At 39.3% G+C, this 12724-nt stretch overlaps 1 protein-coding gene across 1 annotated transcript; it reads right to left on the bottom strand.

Moving 5' to 3' along the window:
* Positions 1-2546: 2546 nt before the first annotated feature.
* On the bottom strand, positions 2547-10644 carry zgc:158828 (probable ATP-dependent RNA helicase DHX35). Its single transcript, XM_034126427.1, has 21 exons — positions 10580-10644; positions 10052-10179; positions 9846-9938; positions 9435-9512; positions 9210-9314; positions 9060-9121; positions 8638-8707; positions 8416-8475; positions 7840-7952; positions 7651-7747; positions 7322-7480; positions 6981-7191; positions 6659-6783; positions 6336-6390; positions 5990-6180; positions 5813-5890; positions 5549-5678; positions 4789-4870; positions 4610-4681; positions 4382-4493; positions 2547-4220 (listed from the first exon to the last, which is right to left on the bottom strand). Exons 1-21 carry the CDS (start codon positions 10617-10619, stop codon positions 4182-4184), a joined length of 2100 nt encoding a protein of 699 aa, XP_033982318.1. The 5' UTR covers positions 10620-10644; the 3' UTR covers positions 2547-4181.
* Positions 10645-12724: the final 2080 nt, after the last annotated feature.

Genomic DNA, 12724 nt, shown 5'->3' with positions numbered 1-12724 from the left:
TCCCTACACCTTTTGTTAAGGTCTGTTTATGTTAAATGTGTAGGTCAGTGATGTAAGAAGAAACTGTTCCACTGAGCCAAAGACAAAGGGTAAAAGCGAGTAACCGCAAACTAAGAAAGCTACACTATATAGAGCTTTTAACCAAAGCACTTTAGTCACACACACACACTAATTGCAGTGATAAGTTGCTATCACAGTATAGACAAATACACTCATAGCCAACAACATATTGATTGTAATGTGTTTGCAAAACCCAGATCCTGAGAATAACAGTAGTTTGGGAAAGTTGTTAAGGATTTGCGCCTGTTTTTATCTCCTTCACAACTTCATTGAACTATAAAATCTCTACATCTTTCTTATAAGCCAATTAATCCACGTTAGTATCTGTCAATGAAGAGCTTCATGTGCAGTACTAACACTTGCAGTGAAATGCTAAATGTAAATACTCTAAGGAAAGAAGATGGATAAGAAGCCAGTTTTAAAATATAAAGTTCGAGACACAAATTAGTCTGCAGAAATTGCCCATAAACTCAGCTGGGACAAGTAGCCCTAACTGCAATACAAAAACATTTGTGTTGTATACGGATGGTAAGACAACAACAGCCTCTATGTGTTTAAACAGACCAAAACAAATATGGTTGCAGAGAAAAATCATGATATAAGTGACTTTTACCCTTTTACACTTCCTGTAATTGTGGGAGGCTACAGAGTTTAGCAGTAGCCTTTTGGCTAAAGTCTATGGTAGCCTATTAGCCTGGCTGCTGTATGCTGCCAACAGGAACATGTATTGACATTCAAGCTACTGTTTTCTATCATATTTTACATGAAAAATAGTGGCATTTTGTCTTATTTTCATAAATTCAACATTAGCTAGGTACATTTATGCAAACAAACAGCAGCCATTTTAAATTGGCTAACCATAACATTTGCCTAGTAGCTAATGGGCTGACCGGTGCACATGGAAAGAAAACATGTCAGTTCAATAAATGTTTGTAAACAAACCTTTTGGACTTCCCATAACACATTTGAGGTTTATCTTCGTTGAAACACCCTTTCACGTATCCGGTAGGTGCAAACTGACATGACGCAAAATGAAATTATGTTCACATAAACAACCAGACATTTATCCCACACGACACTCAGGTGATAGGAAAGCATCTTGGGTTCGCAGGTAAGGTAAAATTGGCGCCTTTTTTTCTTCTTTAAACTCTGCTTTTGAGCCATAGTGAGCTCAGTGCTTCCACTGAGGGCTGAAAGGTGAACTGCAGCTGCTGAGTAGATGAGAGCTTCACCTGCCCTCTAGTGGATTCTTTGAAATTGTTAACTACCATGTAAACATAATAGGCTATAGTTCGGAATAATTTAAGGTGTATATTTTTATTCCATCTCTCTTGGACCCAAGTTGGGCCAAGAATACAGCAGACACTTTTTAATTATTGCTTTTACTGATGGAATTAAGTTAGAACATTTACTAGTAAGTAATGACCTTACAGAAGTACAATTTTGAGGAGGCCCACTTTTACCTTACTTAAATGTTTTAATTGTATGCTACTCTATATTCCACTACGTTTAAGAGAAAATATTGTAGGGTACATTTTACCATATAACATTCATTTGATATATCAAGTTATTAGTTACTTTGCAGATTCAGATTAAATGAAATCACCTAACAAATAAGGATACATGATGTTGTGTTAAACCACCCTGCAGTTTATTTAGTACTTAATACCCAACCTTTACCAGATGCAACATCCCATTCCCAAAAGTCAAAGTTGATAAACAATGTTTAAATGCCGTCACATTATTTTGTTAAAGATGCAGGCTATTGTCTGTCAAACTATTGTTTTTGTTTGTTAACACTCCACCTATTAGACAATGCATGATTCTTAAATATAAGAGATAATCCCTTTATTAAATCAATAATACAAATCCAGTAATATATCTAAAATGAGCCATTCTGCATGATGAATATTCATATATTAGGGACTTTAAATTGGTTCCTGCCAATACTTAAGTATAAAGTAATTTTTACTTAAATATGAGTTTCTCTTGTAATATAGTATTTATACACCTGTGTATTTCTACTTTACCACAGTCAAATATCTAAATACTTCCTTCACCACTGGTTTTATTGGTGCATAATGTAATTATCAAAATTGCCACAAAGTAATTGCACCACTTTATTTTTTATGGTGGAATACTACATTCCCCCAGATATGCTTACTATAAATTGATTAAATACATTAATTTAAGTCCATGTGTTAACCACATTGCACCTCTAAATTGATGAATGGCTCATCAACCTAAGTCGAAACAACCATTTTTAATTTACACACTTATCAAAAAGGGAACTAATACATACAGACACTCATAAATGCCCTTTCACTCAATTATAATTTTAATCTTTTGAAGTGGGCACAGTTTGTAGTACAACAGTGACACCTCCTGGCAAAATGGTACACTGAATAAAAAGCACACAATTGTATGATTCATAAGAGTAAAATAACAGTAGTTGGGTGGGTGAAAAAGAAAATCATCAGCCAACACTGAGTGCATGACAATAAGGCTTTATTTGAACATGTGAGGAAGAAATGGCAGGTGACAGTTTTTTTTATCTCAGCGGTGAGCAATTACACAGGACTACAGATCACTGCATTGGCTGCATACATACTCTGTATCAGCACAAACAAGTTAATACGTTTTTATTTTCATTAAGTCCTAGAAGGTGATCGTAAGTGTATAGTCTATCAGAGTACCATTTAACATGCAAAGGTACTTCCTTTGTATATCCATCTAATTTGAGTTGGCTTACCTATCTACGGTACAGTGTGTTCTGTGGTTTGATTACAGTTTCACTGAATCTAGCTAAAGTAGTAACCTCAAGAACAAGATTTATGAAAAACCATGCAGGCAGAAGTAAACGTTTAGTGACAGTGACCTTATGGATTTTCAAGCATATGACAAACCTTTAACATACTGTTCACTGGCGGTTTCAGGGCCAAATACTTCTGAAGAAATATAAAAACAAATAAAAACGTAAGCGGGAAATGTAGAACAGATGCTGTCAATATGGAATGGAAGTCTCAAATAATTTGCCATTTTACTGAACACCTGGTAGATGGTTTTGACAGTAACGGGACAAAATTACATTAAGGTCTGTCTCGAAACTGAGACAAACTGTAAAAGGAAATGCAATTATTATGACAAAAGAGATGGCTTAGATCGAATAAATGCTACTGTTTCTTTGAGGCTCTGGATGCATGTCTGAATGCACTTTATGTCATCACAGGAACAAATGGCACTTCATTTTTAGTTTTGATTTCACAGCTTTGCATTTACAATGCTTGGGTGTATTTACACATTTCATCTGAAAATGAAATGTGAAATAGTCTGAAAAATAAAAATTGGCACAGAGTGGTATAGGCCACTATGTATGGAAAACGAGGATCAAAAAGTAAAGCGGTCTTTTCACAGTATCATTATTAGATGTAAAAGATAAAGAAATGTGTTTCCTTCTGCAGTAAATTCCTGAAAATATATATTACTACATTCTGTATGAAGGTGCAGAAAGTTAAGAAATCAAAAATAAATTGGAGATAAAGTGAACCAGTTAGAAACATAAAGGCACCCAGGCGAGGGGGACGCAAATTAAACAGAACAAAGTAAGCCATAAGTCTCTCAAAGGGAATCATCCTCACATACCATTGACTTTCGTTCTCCATCATGCAGCAGGAAATACAGCGATTAAAAAAATAATGAAGCCAAGAACCAGGTGAGGACAAGCCTGTGGCATACGAGCCATTCCCTGGACCTGAGCCTGCTTGGACTATGTACAAGTATGAATGAAGTGAACTACGTGACTATACATGAAACAGTCTGGTCTCATCTTACATTCGTCACCATTTACTCCATCACAGGTACACTACATTACTTCCAAAAATCAAGAAAGATGCTTCCAAATGAAGTCACATTAATGTCAACTCTAAAAATGTATCAACTTCATCCCATTCTAGCGTGGCCACATAGTGTGGAGGGGTTGTGCAGGTGGACATGGACAATCAGTTTATAATACATCATTATATACAATGAGATGGAGAGGGGCACAGTGGCAATTTGAAAGGGTGTTTCTCCTTTTATACCCGTGAGTCTTCAGTCTTAACATGACGAAAGGATGGTGAGCTTCAGAGGACCCGGGACCTCTTGCTGGCCAGTGAACCATGCTAAAAGAGAGAAGGGACAGGTTATGTTAAATCAGACAATAATATATCTGGGGCTTCAGACCGTCAACTCACTTTAACGTTTAATATTCAACTCACGTTTCAGAAGACGCACAACAGCCTCATACACAAATATCAAGTTGGAGGAGCTTTCTTTGACCTACCTTGGCCTGCTTGTAAAAGTGAGGGGCCAACTCGACCAACCAGGACGACTCCACAGCAGTCACATCGCGCATGTAGTATTTTGCCGTCTGCAGCACTTCATTGAAAACCACCCTGAAAAGGAGACGAAGTAAGATAGAAGTCTGAATGCGTGCAAATTCTCTGCACACCATACATGTTCAAGAATAAAGGGAGCAAAGGAAACTTGCTGCAGAAGAAAATGCACTGACCATTTTGGAGGTTTCTCTCCATACAGCACAGAGCTGGGGTGGATGTGAAGCTCACGATCGTCTCGTAAAGTCCTGTCATTGCAAGTGAATATGAGAATGAGTTATGTGATTTGCAAATGGATGAAAAACTGAAAATAATCTGTAGACATTTTATAGATGATAAAAAGGAGCACTCTCACCGGTAGGAACCAGAATGGTGAATGCGTGCTGCATTTGAGAAAAACCCAAGTACAATGCACTTCAAGATCACATCAGGATCACCTGTGCACAAGAAAGAAGCAAAGAGTTGTTAAAATGGCCATTTTACTTTAGTTATGACAGTGAAGCAAAAGGTGCATTTAAGTAGCACACATTTGTATCATTAAAAAAAAACATCTACTTTTGAAACATAATTAGAACATGAGTTAGTCCTTAATATTGGTAAAATATTTGTGATGTCTGTTCTTTATTTGCGGGTCCCATTATTATTATTATTATTATTATTATTATTATTATTATGATGATGCTCCGCTTTCCCCCTTCTTCTCCAGTAGGACTCAGATGAGGGTGTTGCACTTTTCCTTGTACATGTGATGTTTCGGTGTTCTTTTGTTTTGTTTCTTTCCGTTAACTGTCAAGTGGGAACTAAGTATTTTTTGCAGTAAGTTTTTGTGTTTCTCTTATTATCCTACTATACTGTTATGTTTGGCTGCGAATAAGCTTGGCTGTGAATGAGAAATATGTAGGACAGACCATCTATTTTTTATTTTTATTTTTTTATATACGATTATTTCTTCTCCCTGCTCCTTTTCGCTCAATGGTGTGTTTACAGAGACATGTTTTGTAAACAATTATTATACATTAAGTTGTGCATACCATGAACGGAACAAATACAAATTTAAATGAAATATGTCACTGACACAATCCTACCTTACATAAAAAAACATAAAACAAACAAACCTTCACTGGACGTCCGCGGCACCTTAAACTTGTTCATGAGACGCCTGAGCTGCTCTCGTACAGTCACAGCCCGCAGCAGACCTTTATAGTTGAGGAAATGTTCCTGACACCACTGGGAGCTCTTCTGGTGCTGCAGTAAAGACGAAAAAGTTTCATTGTTTGATTATAGTCAACCCTCATTCTGCTGAGTTCGCTAGCCCCAAGTGTTGTGATCACTGTCACTGATTGAGCTATACATTGTACATACATTCACACACACTATACCTTAATGAATGCTTCATACACATTCAGCATGGTGAGGTGGTCTCCCTCAGCAACTGCAAATTTCCTGTGCTCTCGAGCCTGCAGGGTGCGATAGCGGAAATTGGATAATTGTTATGCTGACAAAGCATTTCTGCCAAATACACAACATGCTCATTTTGAAAGCCAGTTTTCACTTACGGCAGCTTTCTTCTGATTGGCCGGCAAAACAAATATATTCTGAATCTGCATCATTGCTGCGATGGTAACAATCTCTTTGGAGCAGCCGAAGGTTCCTGACTCTAGGAGCATCTTGGCAAACATGGGGCTGAGAGGAAACTCTGCCATCCGCACACCCATGGGATCAGTCAAACGTCCGTAATGGTCTAGTCCTGCCAAAAGACACACAGCTGGTTAAGATTCTGCATCATGTGCAAGGACACCTTAGCTTGTAGATGCTTGCTGACAGAATTTTGAACACAGGTCTTGCAGTTGAAGGACAGTTTCCCTTTGTACTATCCTGCCCTGCTGACGGCTTGTTTCTTACCTCCGAGAGCGTAGAGCAGCTCCAGAGCCTGAACCATGGTCTGAGCTGGAGGAGGCTGCAAAATTATTGTTAAATATAATGTTACATTTTACAATTGCAATGTTTAAGACAGAAAAAAATAAGGAACTGCCTTTACTTGTGAAGTCTTGTCATTACATCTTGTAAAGCAGGAACACACAATGACTGCATTACATTTTATGGTTTCTGTGCATTATTCCCCGGAGGCTAGGGGACATTCTCGCTAATTAAAATGCAAAGTACCATTCCTTTCACAGTGGGTGAACACATCACAGCCACCCTGTGGATGCAGAGAAGATACTCACCGAGAGGAAGCTGAACCGCAGCACGTTGTCAATGCCTAGCGCTTTCAGCTGCAGGATGACAGGGGCCAAATTTGTGCGCTGCATCTCTGGCACAGTAGAGGCAGGCAGTTTCTCAAAGTCCTCCTCTGAAGAAAGGAACACAGGCAATAAGAAACACAGGGAGGGAAATGAAAAGTGACAGAAAAAAACAGGCATAGAGGTAGGAAGGAGGAGGATAGAACTACAACACATTGCCTAAAATGCTAACAATGCATGATTACACTCACAGACTATATTCTACAACACTTTCATCCTTCTTCTATTCCTGCAAACCAACACATACCTGTGTAGAGTCTGAAGCATTTCCCAGGACGGTTTCGTCCGGCTCTCCCAGCCCTCTGGCTGGCGGAAGCCTTAGAGATTGGAGTTACCACCAGAGATTCAATGGCAGTGCTCGGGTTATACGCTCGCAGCTTCACAAAAGCACAGTCAATGACGAACACAACCCCATTTATAGTGATGGATGTCTCAGCTATGTTAGTGGCCACCACAACCTGCAAGAAACAAAAGAAAGAAATAAGTGTTTTGTATATCACACAATTTATCGTCTCCTATGTTGACACCTACACTGTTAATGTAACTCAATGACTATTGAACATATTAGAACAATGGTAGCAACTTCACCTTGCGAACAGTGGGCGGCGTCCTCTCAAAGACTTTCATCTGATCAGCGTAAGGTAAACCCGAGTACATGGGCAAAATCCTCAGGTGTTTCTTCATGCCGATTCGTGACAAAGACCTGGCCTGGTCCTGCAGAAGGGACACCACTTTCTCCACCTCTTCCTAAGGTGAAATATACAAATGGACAATAAAAAGAAGGTAACCTAGACAAAGACAAAAGACGGACCATGCCAAAATATAGTAATAAAATAATAAATGGAATGCTTGTGTTATTATATGCCATCTATTCCTTCTGTCAAATTAATATTAAGTAGTTTTAAATTGCCACTAACCTGTCCGGTAAGAAAAGCAAGGACATCTCCGTCCTCCTCCGTCTCATGGATCTTCAGCACTGTCTCCACTGTGGCCTTTACATAGTCTGGGACAGGACTGAGAACAAACAAAAAACCCTTGAGAGTTAGAGAAACAAAATGTACTACTAAAACACCTTTTCCTCACATTGGATTATGTGCGTTGACTACCTGACAGTGTAGAAGACGTCCACTGGAAAGGTGCGTCCCTCCACGGTCAGAATTCCACACGTGTCCTTGTTGGGATCCCCGGACTCATTCAAATTGAAGAAGTCATGGAATTTCTGTAGATAATAGTGATAACTTCAGTCACTAAAGGAAGCACTAATGAGGCATTTGTAGATCATGTTTAAAGCAAACATGTTTATATATAAAGTGAAAGTAAACAGACTTTTTATCAACTGATATTTTACAAATGTTTTGCAGCTAAAACAATCAATGAAGAACTTCTGTACCCTCAATCCGACATCATAAAAAAGTATGCAACTTACTACTGAAGTATAACTAAATAATGTGCATGTATAGATCAAAGTCTTTTCAAACAGACAGTAGATGTCTGATATGGCATTTTAGCTTTTTTTTTTATGCTGAGCGCAGCCGTGGCCCGATTGTGTCAGTTCTTTCATCAGTGTATCGCAGATGTCAGTACAATGTGATCCGACCTGACACCAACTTTTCCCCTTTCTGTCTTTTTTGTTTCTGTTCTCGCTTATCAGGCATATCTGCTCATCTTAATGATGCTGTCACCTTGGCATCCAGAGTGGCAGAGGCCACAATCACCCTCAGGTCTCGCCGCTTTTTCTGAATCTATAGAAGAATCAGGAGTGTACAAAACAGTGGGAACAGAGAAGGAGAGTCAGCGTTAAAACGGAAAACAACTTACAACTTACTAGGATTATTTGTATAGTTACTAGAATGAATGAAAGTTAAATAGTCAAGTGTAATTTTTTCAGAATCAGCAGGAATTACCTTCTTTAGTAGACCAATGGCTATGTCCGTGTACAGAGTTCTCTCATGCGCTTCATCTAGCATCAACACACTAAGGACAACAGCACAATACAAAAGTTAGAAAGAGTAAATCCAAACCACTTTTAATGACACAATACAGTTTTCATGTCCGATAGAAATGACTTTATTCACAAGGGACATTTTTAGCTGTCACAGAAAGGGAAAAAAAGTGTAAAATAATGGGGTTGATTTTATTAGCTGCTTCAGGGTTTTGGTGTTGTGCATGGTGGCTTCCTGTCATATTATCAGAACGCTCAGGGACACTTGAAATGAACAGAGCCACTGTTAATGTTATTGGTAATACCAGTGCCTGTTCTTCTATGACAAGTTAAACTATGGGATTTGAAAAAAGATAACATAATATCTTAATTACAATCACTTACCTGTATTTTTTCAAAAGAGGATCAGCCATCATCTCCCGCACCAGCATGCCATCTGTAAGGAACTGAAACACAAACGCACATTAAGTACTGAAATGACCCAAACACGGGTACAGCTTGTGATGAAAGCTTCAAACATCTGGCAGGAATTACCTTAATCCTTGTGGCTTGAGGATCAGAGCAGTCATCAAAACGGATGGTGTATCCCACCTCATGTCCCACCAGGGCCCCTCGCTCCTCTGCCACGCGATTGGCTACCTATCAGCAGGAAAGAGGGGGAAGTACAGAATTTGGCACGTGTCTTTCAGTGGGAACTACATTTATTGAAGAGAAATGACATTGGCAAACAGCAACAGAGGACATCAGTAGAGGCCTTACAGAGATAGCAGCCACACGACGAGGCTGTGTCACTCCGATCACCTTCCCCTCCGTTGCCCAGCCAGCCTCCAGAAGATACTGAAGTGATTCAGATGAAAGAAAAGTTAGATCAAAAAAGATGGAGGAAACGAATGAGAGACTGCAAAGGAGCAGACTTTGCATACAATGGCTGATGTGGTCCAAAGCCCTCTTAAAAAAAAGAGCCAACTAAGCATGTAAAAACAAGGTGGGAGTGAAGGGTATCAGTCCAATGCGGCAATGTTGTGCCTTTGACTGTTAGATATGTGACTTCGAGGACATTTTGCTTCAGCTTAGGCAAATACGTAAAAACGGGTGTACTGGTGTCCAGCATTTCTTAAGTTGTGCCACAATGTGCCATGGTTGAAATTATACTTATACTACTGCACTAACCTGGGGTAACTGCGTTGTTTTTCCACATCCTGTCTCACCAACTATGATGACAGTCTGGAAGCTCTCCACCAAGTATAAGATGTTGTTTCTGTGCTGAATAGGACACAATTAATACAAAGTTTATCACTGAAATACACACTACACACAGTTCAACACATTTCCCACACTAATGTAACATCTTTGCATGTTCAGAGGCGATGTAAAACCTTGAAAACGGGGAGTTTCTGTCGTTGCTTCTCTATGGAGAGGGCTGTGTGCGGGTTGAAGATGATGGGAGAGCCGGTGGTCTCTGTGTTGAGCTCCCGCTCCTCAGTGATCCCCGGAGCCTCAGCCCCTGGGGCAGAGCAGATGGTGGAGGTAAAGATAAGATGTTTTATTTAAATATGAGCAGAATGAGGCTTTCAGATGATGAAAGGGTTTAGTGCAAAGCTAATACTTAAACTAAAGCACCTATAGGTGTTGAAACCGCCTTATTTTATTGCACGTCTGCACGTAGCTGTCGTACTTTCCGCTTCATAGCCCATGCGTTTTATTTTGGCAGGTTACATGGTTACTTTGATTCCGCAGAGCTATCGTTACCCGGGCTGAACTGGCTGCAGAGATCACGCAGCTGCTGTGAAAGCAGCTAAGGGAAACCTAGACTAACTGAACTTTACAAGCAGCTGCCCGTTACTGAATACCAACCCCGGAAAATAACAATAAATGCCCGATTTATTCTTTTTTAGCGTACTTACCCGGCTTCCAAAATTTCATCGTGGAAAGGGGAGCCGCCATCTTGGATTCTACGTCACATATTTTTTTCCCTTCTGCGCTGATGACGTCAGGACTCGGGCTTTCTGGTTAGATTTTATGAATGATGTATGAATGATGTGAATGCGGTTGAGTTCAAGTTAGACGAATAGCTTAGTTCATTCCAGCAGGTGAGTGCCAACAAAATGCACATGCGCTTAAGACTAAGTAATAGGACATACATACTGTTTCATTAAAATAAGCTTAAGCATAGGTGGACAATGAAAACTCTGCAGCAACAAAACATGGTCAAAACCAAATCTAGGCGAATAATCATAATCATCTTAATTAGAATGGGCCTGCCTTTTATGCATTCTCTCATTATACACAGAAATAAACAACATCTAGGAACAACAACAACAACTATGATGGACAAATAACACTACAGAAGATAGGATTTTATTCTCTTGATTCATTGATTCATGTTTTTTTAATTCTGCTAATCAGTGATGGAAAGTAGGCTACCATTAATTAAGCATTATTTTTTGAATGCTTATAGCTATAGTTAGTTTCTTTAGAGAACAGGGTTTAACACACAAATCAAGGGGCCAGCTTACAAAATATGAAGCCACAGATAGGAAATTAACTATTTAAAAGTTGCTGCTTAGCTGAATGCAACATAAAACATGCAGTAACTTTACACAAGTGATGATCCAAAACTCTTGCTGTGGCAAACTGCCAGCCAATGAGTACTCTTTACTTATGATACTTTAAATGTTGTTGCTACATTGTTTGTACTTCTGCAGTGTAGTTTGTTTTATTTTTATTGAATAGTATTGCTACTCATACTCATGTAAAATGTCTTTAATATTCTACCATGAGTATTTGTTTTGTCACCTCTGCCACATGTTTTGATTGAGTGTTTCCCACAGATCTGAAATATACTTGGGGGGGTGGGTGGTAAGGAGAGGTGACGTGCAACAACAACATTAACATTAACCTTTCTGTTGGTCGCTTGTGAGCAGACCCTTCACGCGATGGCAGAGCGAACAGGTACAGGCAGGGCCGGACTGAGACAATAAGTCAGGCCGGAAATTATACACCCAGCCTACCAGTTTCTTTTTGTGCCATTTTACCGGATTTATTTGTCAATATTTACAGCGTTGCTGCCCATAGTGATAGCCCTGGGCATGGGTTACTATTTAAATACAATTGTAAATGTATTTAGGAACCTGTCCATGTGATTTTAAGTGGGGGTGGACCTCAAATCCTCTAGGGAGTCCGGGGGCATGCTACCCCGGTAAGATTTTTGTTTAAATGTTGGAGTTAAATGCATCAATCTGGTGCACTTTGAGGGAAAATAAAGAGACTAGATCTATGGGAACAGAACATATGAAACAGAACTGTATACATTTCAATAATCATAAAATCATGGCCATAACCAATAACATACCATATCCAATATGAAAAAACACTGAAACTTGTTTATTTATTTTTGGTTCATTTATAGTTGTGTGTGTCTGGGCTCCTGAATCAGCCTCCCTCCTCTACCCCCTGCTCCTCTTTGAGGCAGCAGCAAAGACTAGTTTTAGCGCTCAACAAGTTTTAAAAGTGTATCTTACCTTTTTTCACCTAGTTAACTTTTTTATTTTTTATTCATGCATATTTGACTAATCACTACCCCCTCAGATGGAAATATGTGTTTACATAAATGGTGACCAAACCGTTTGAGACCCACTGAGAACTTAGACTAAGTTAACTATCTAAACACTCAGAGTCCTTTACCTCACCTGAGCTGAGGTTATCCCGAGCTTGAATGATAGAGACCAATCAAGGGCTTTGATTTATGATCTGACAGTGGCCATGTCGGCAGCCCACATCATGTAGACAGCCAGTCACCCTGTGTGAGGCAGACCCACATTTGTGTCGCGTTGTGTTCACATTACATTAAAAAAAAAAAAAAAACTAAATGGGTCACGAAATATACTTGGGCCGCCGTTAATATACCTGGCCGGCCCGCCCAAGTAAAGTCTATGTGTGGGAAACCCTGAATTCTGCTGCCAGAAATGAATTTCCAAAATTGATAAAAACTGAAATAATCTTACACACTAAAATAGCTTCTGGATTAAAAATAAAACACAAAAACCATG

Source organism: Trematomus bernacchii, unplaced genomic scaffold, assembly GCF_902827165.1.
Source record: "Trematomus bernacchii unplaced genomic scaffold, fTreBer1.1, whole genome shotgun sequence".
Classification (NCBI taxonomy): domain Eukaryota; kingdom Metazoa; phylum Chordata; class Actinopteri; order Perciformes; family Nototheniidae; genus Trematomus; species Trematomus bernacchii.
The sequence above is the reverse complement of the archived record's forward strand: the minus strand, read 5'-3'. Positions and strand labels throughout refer to the sequence as shown.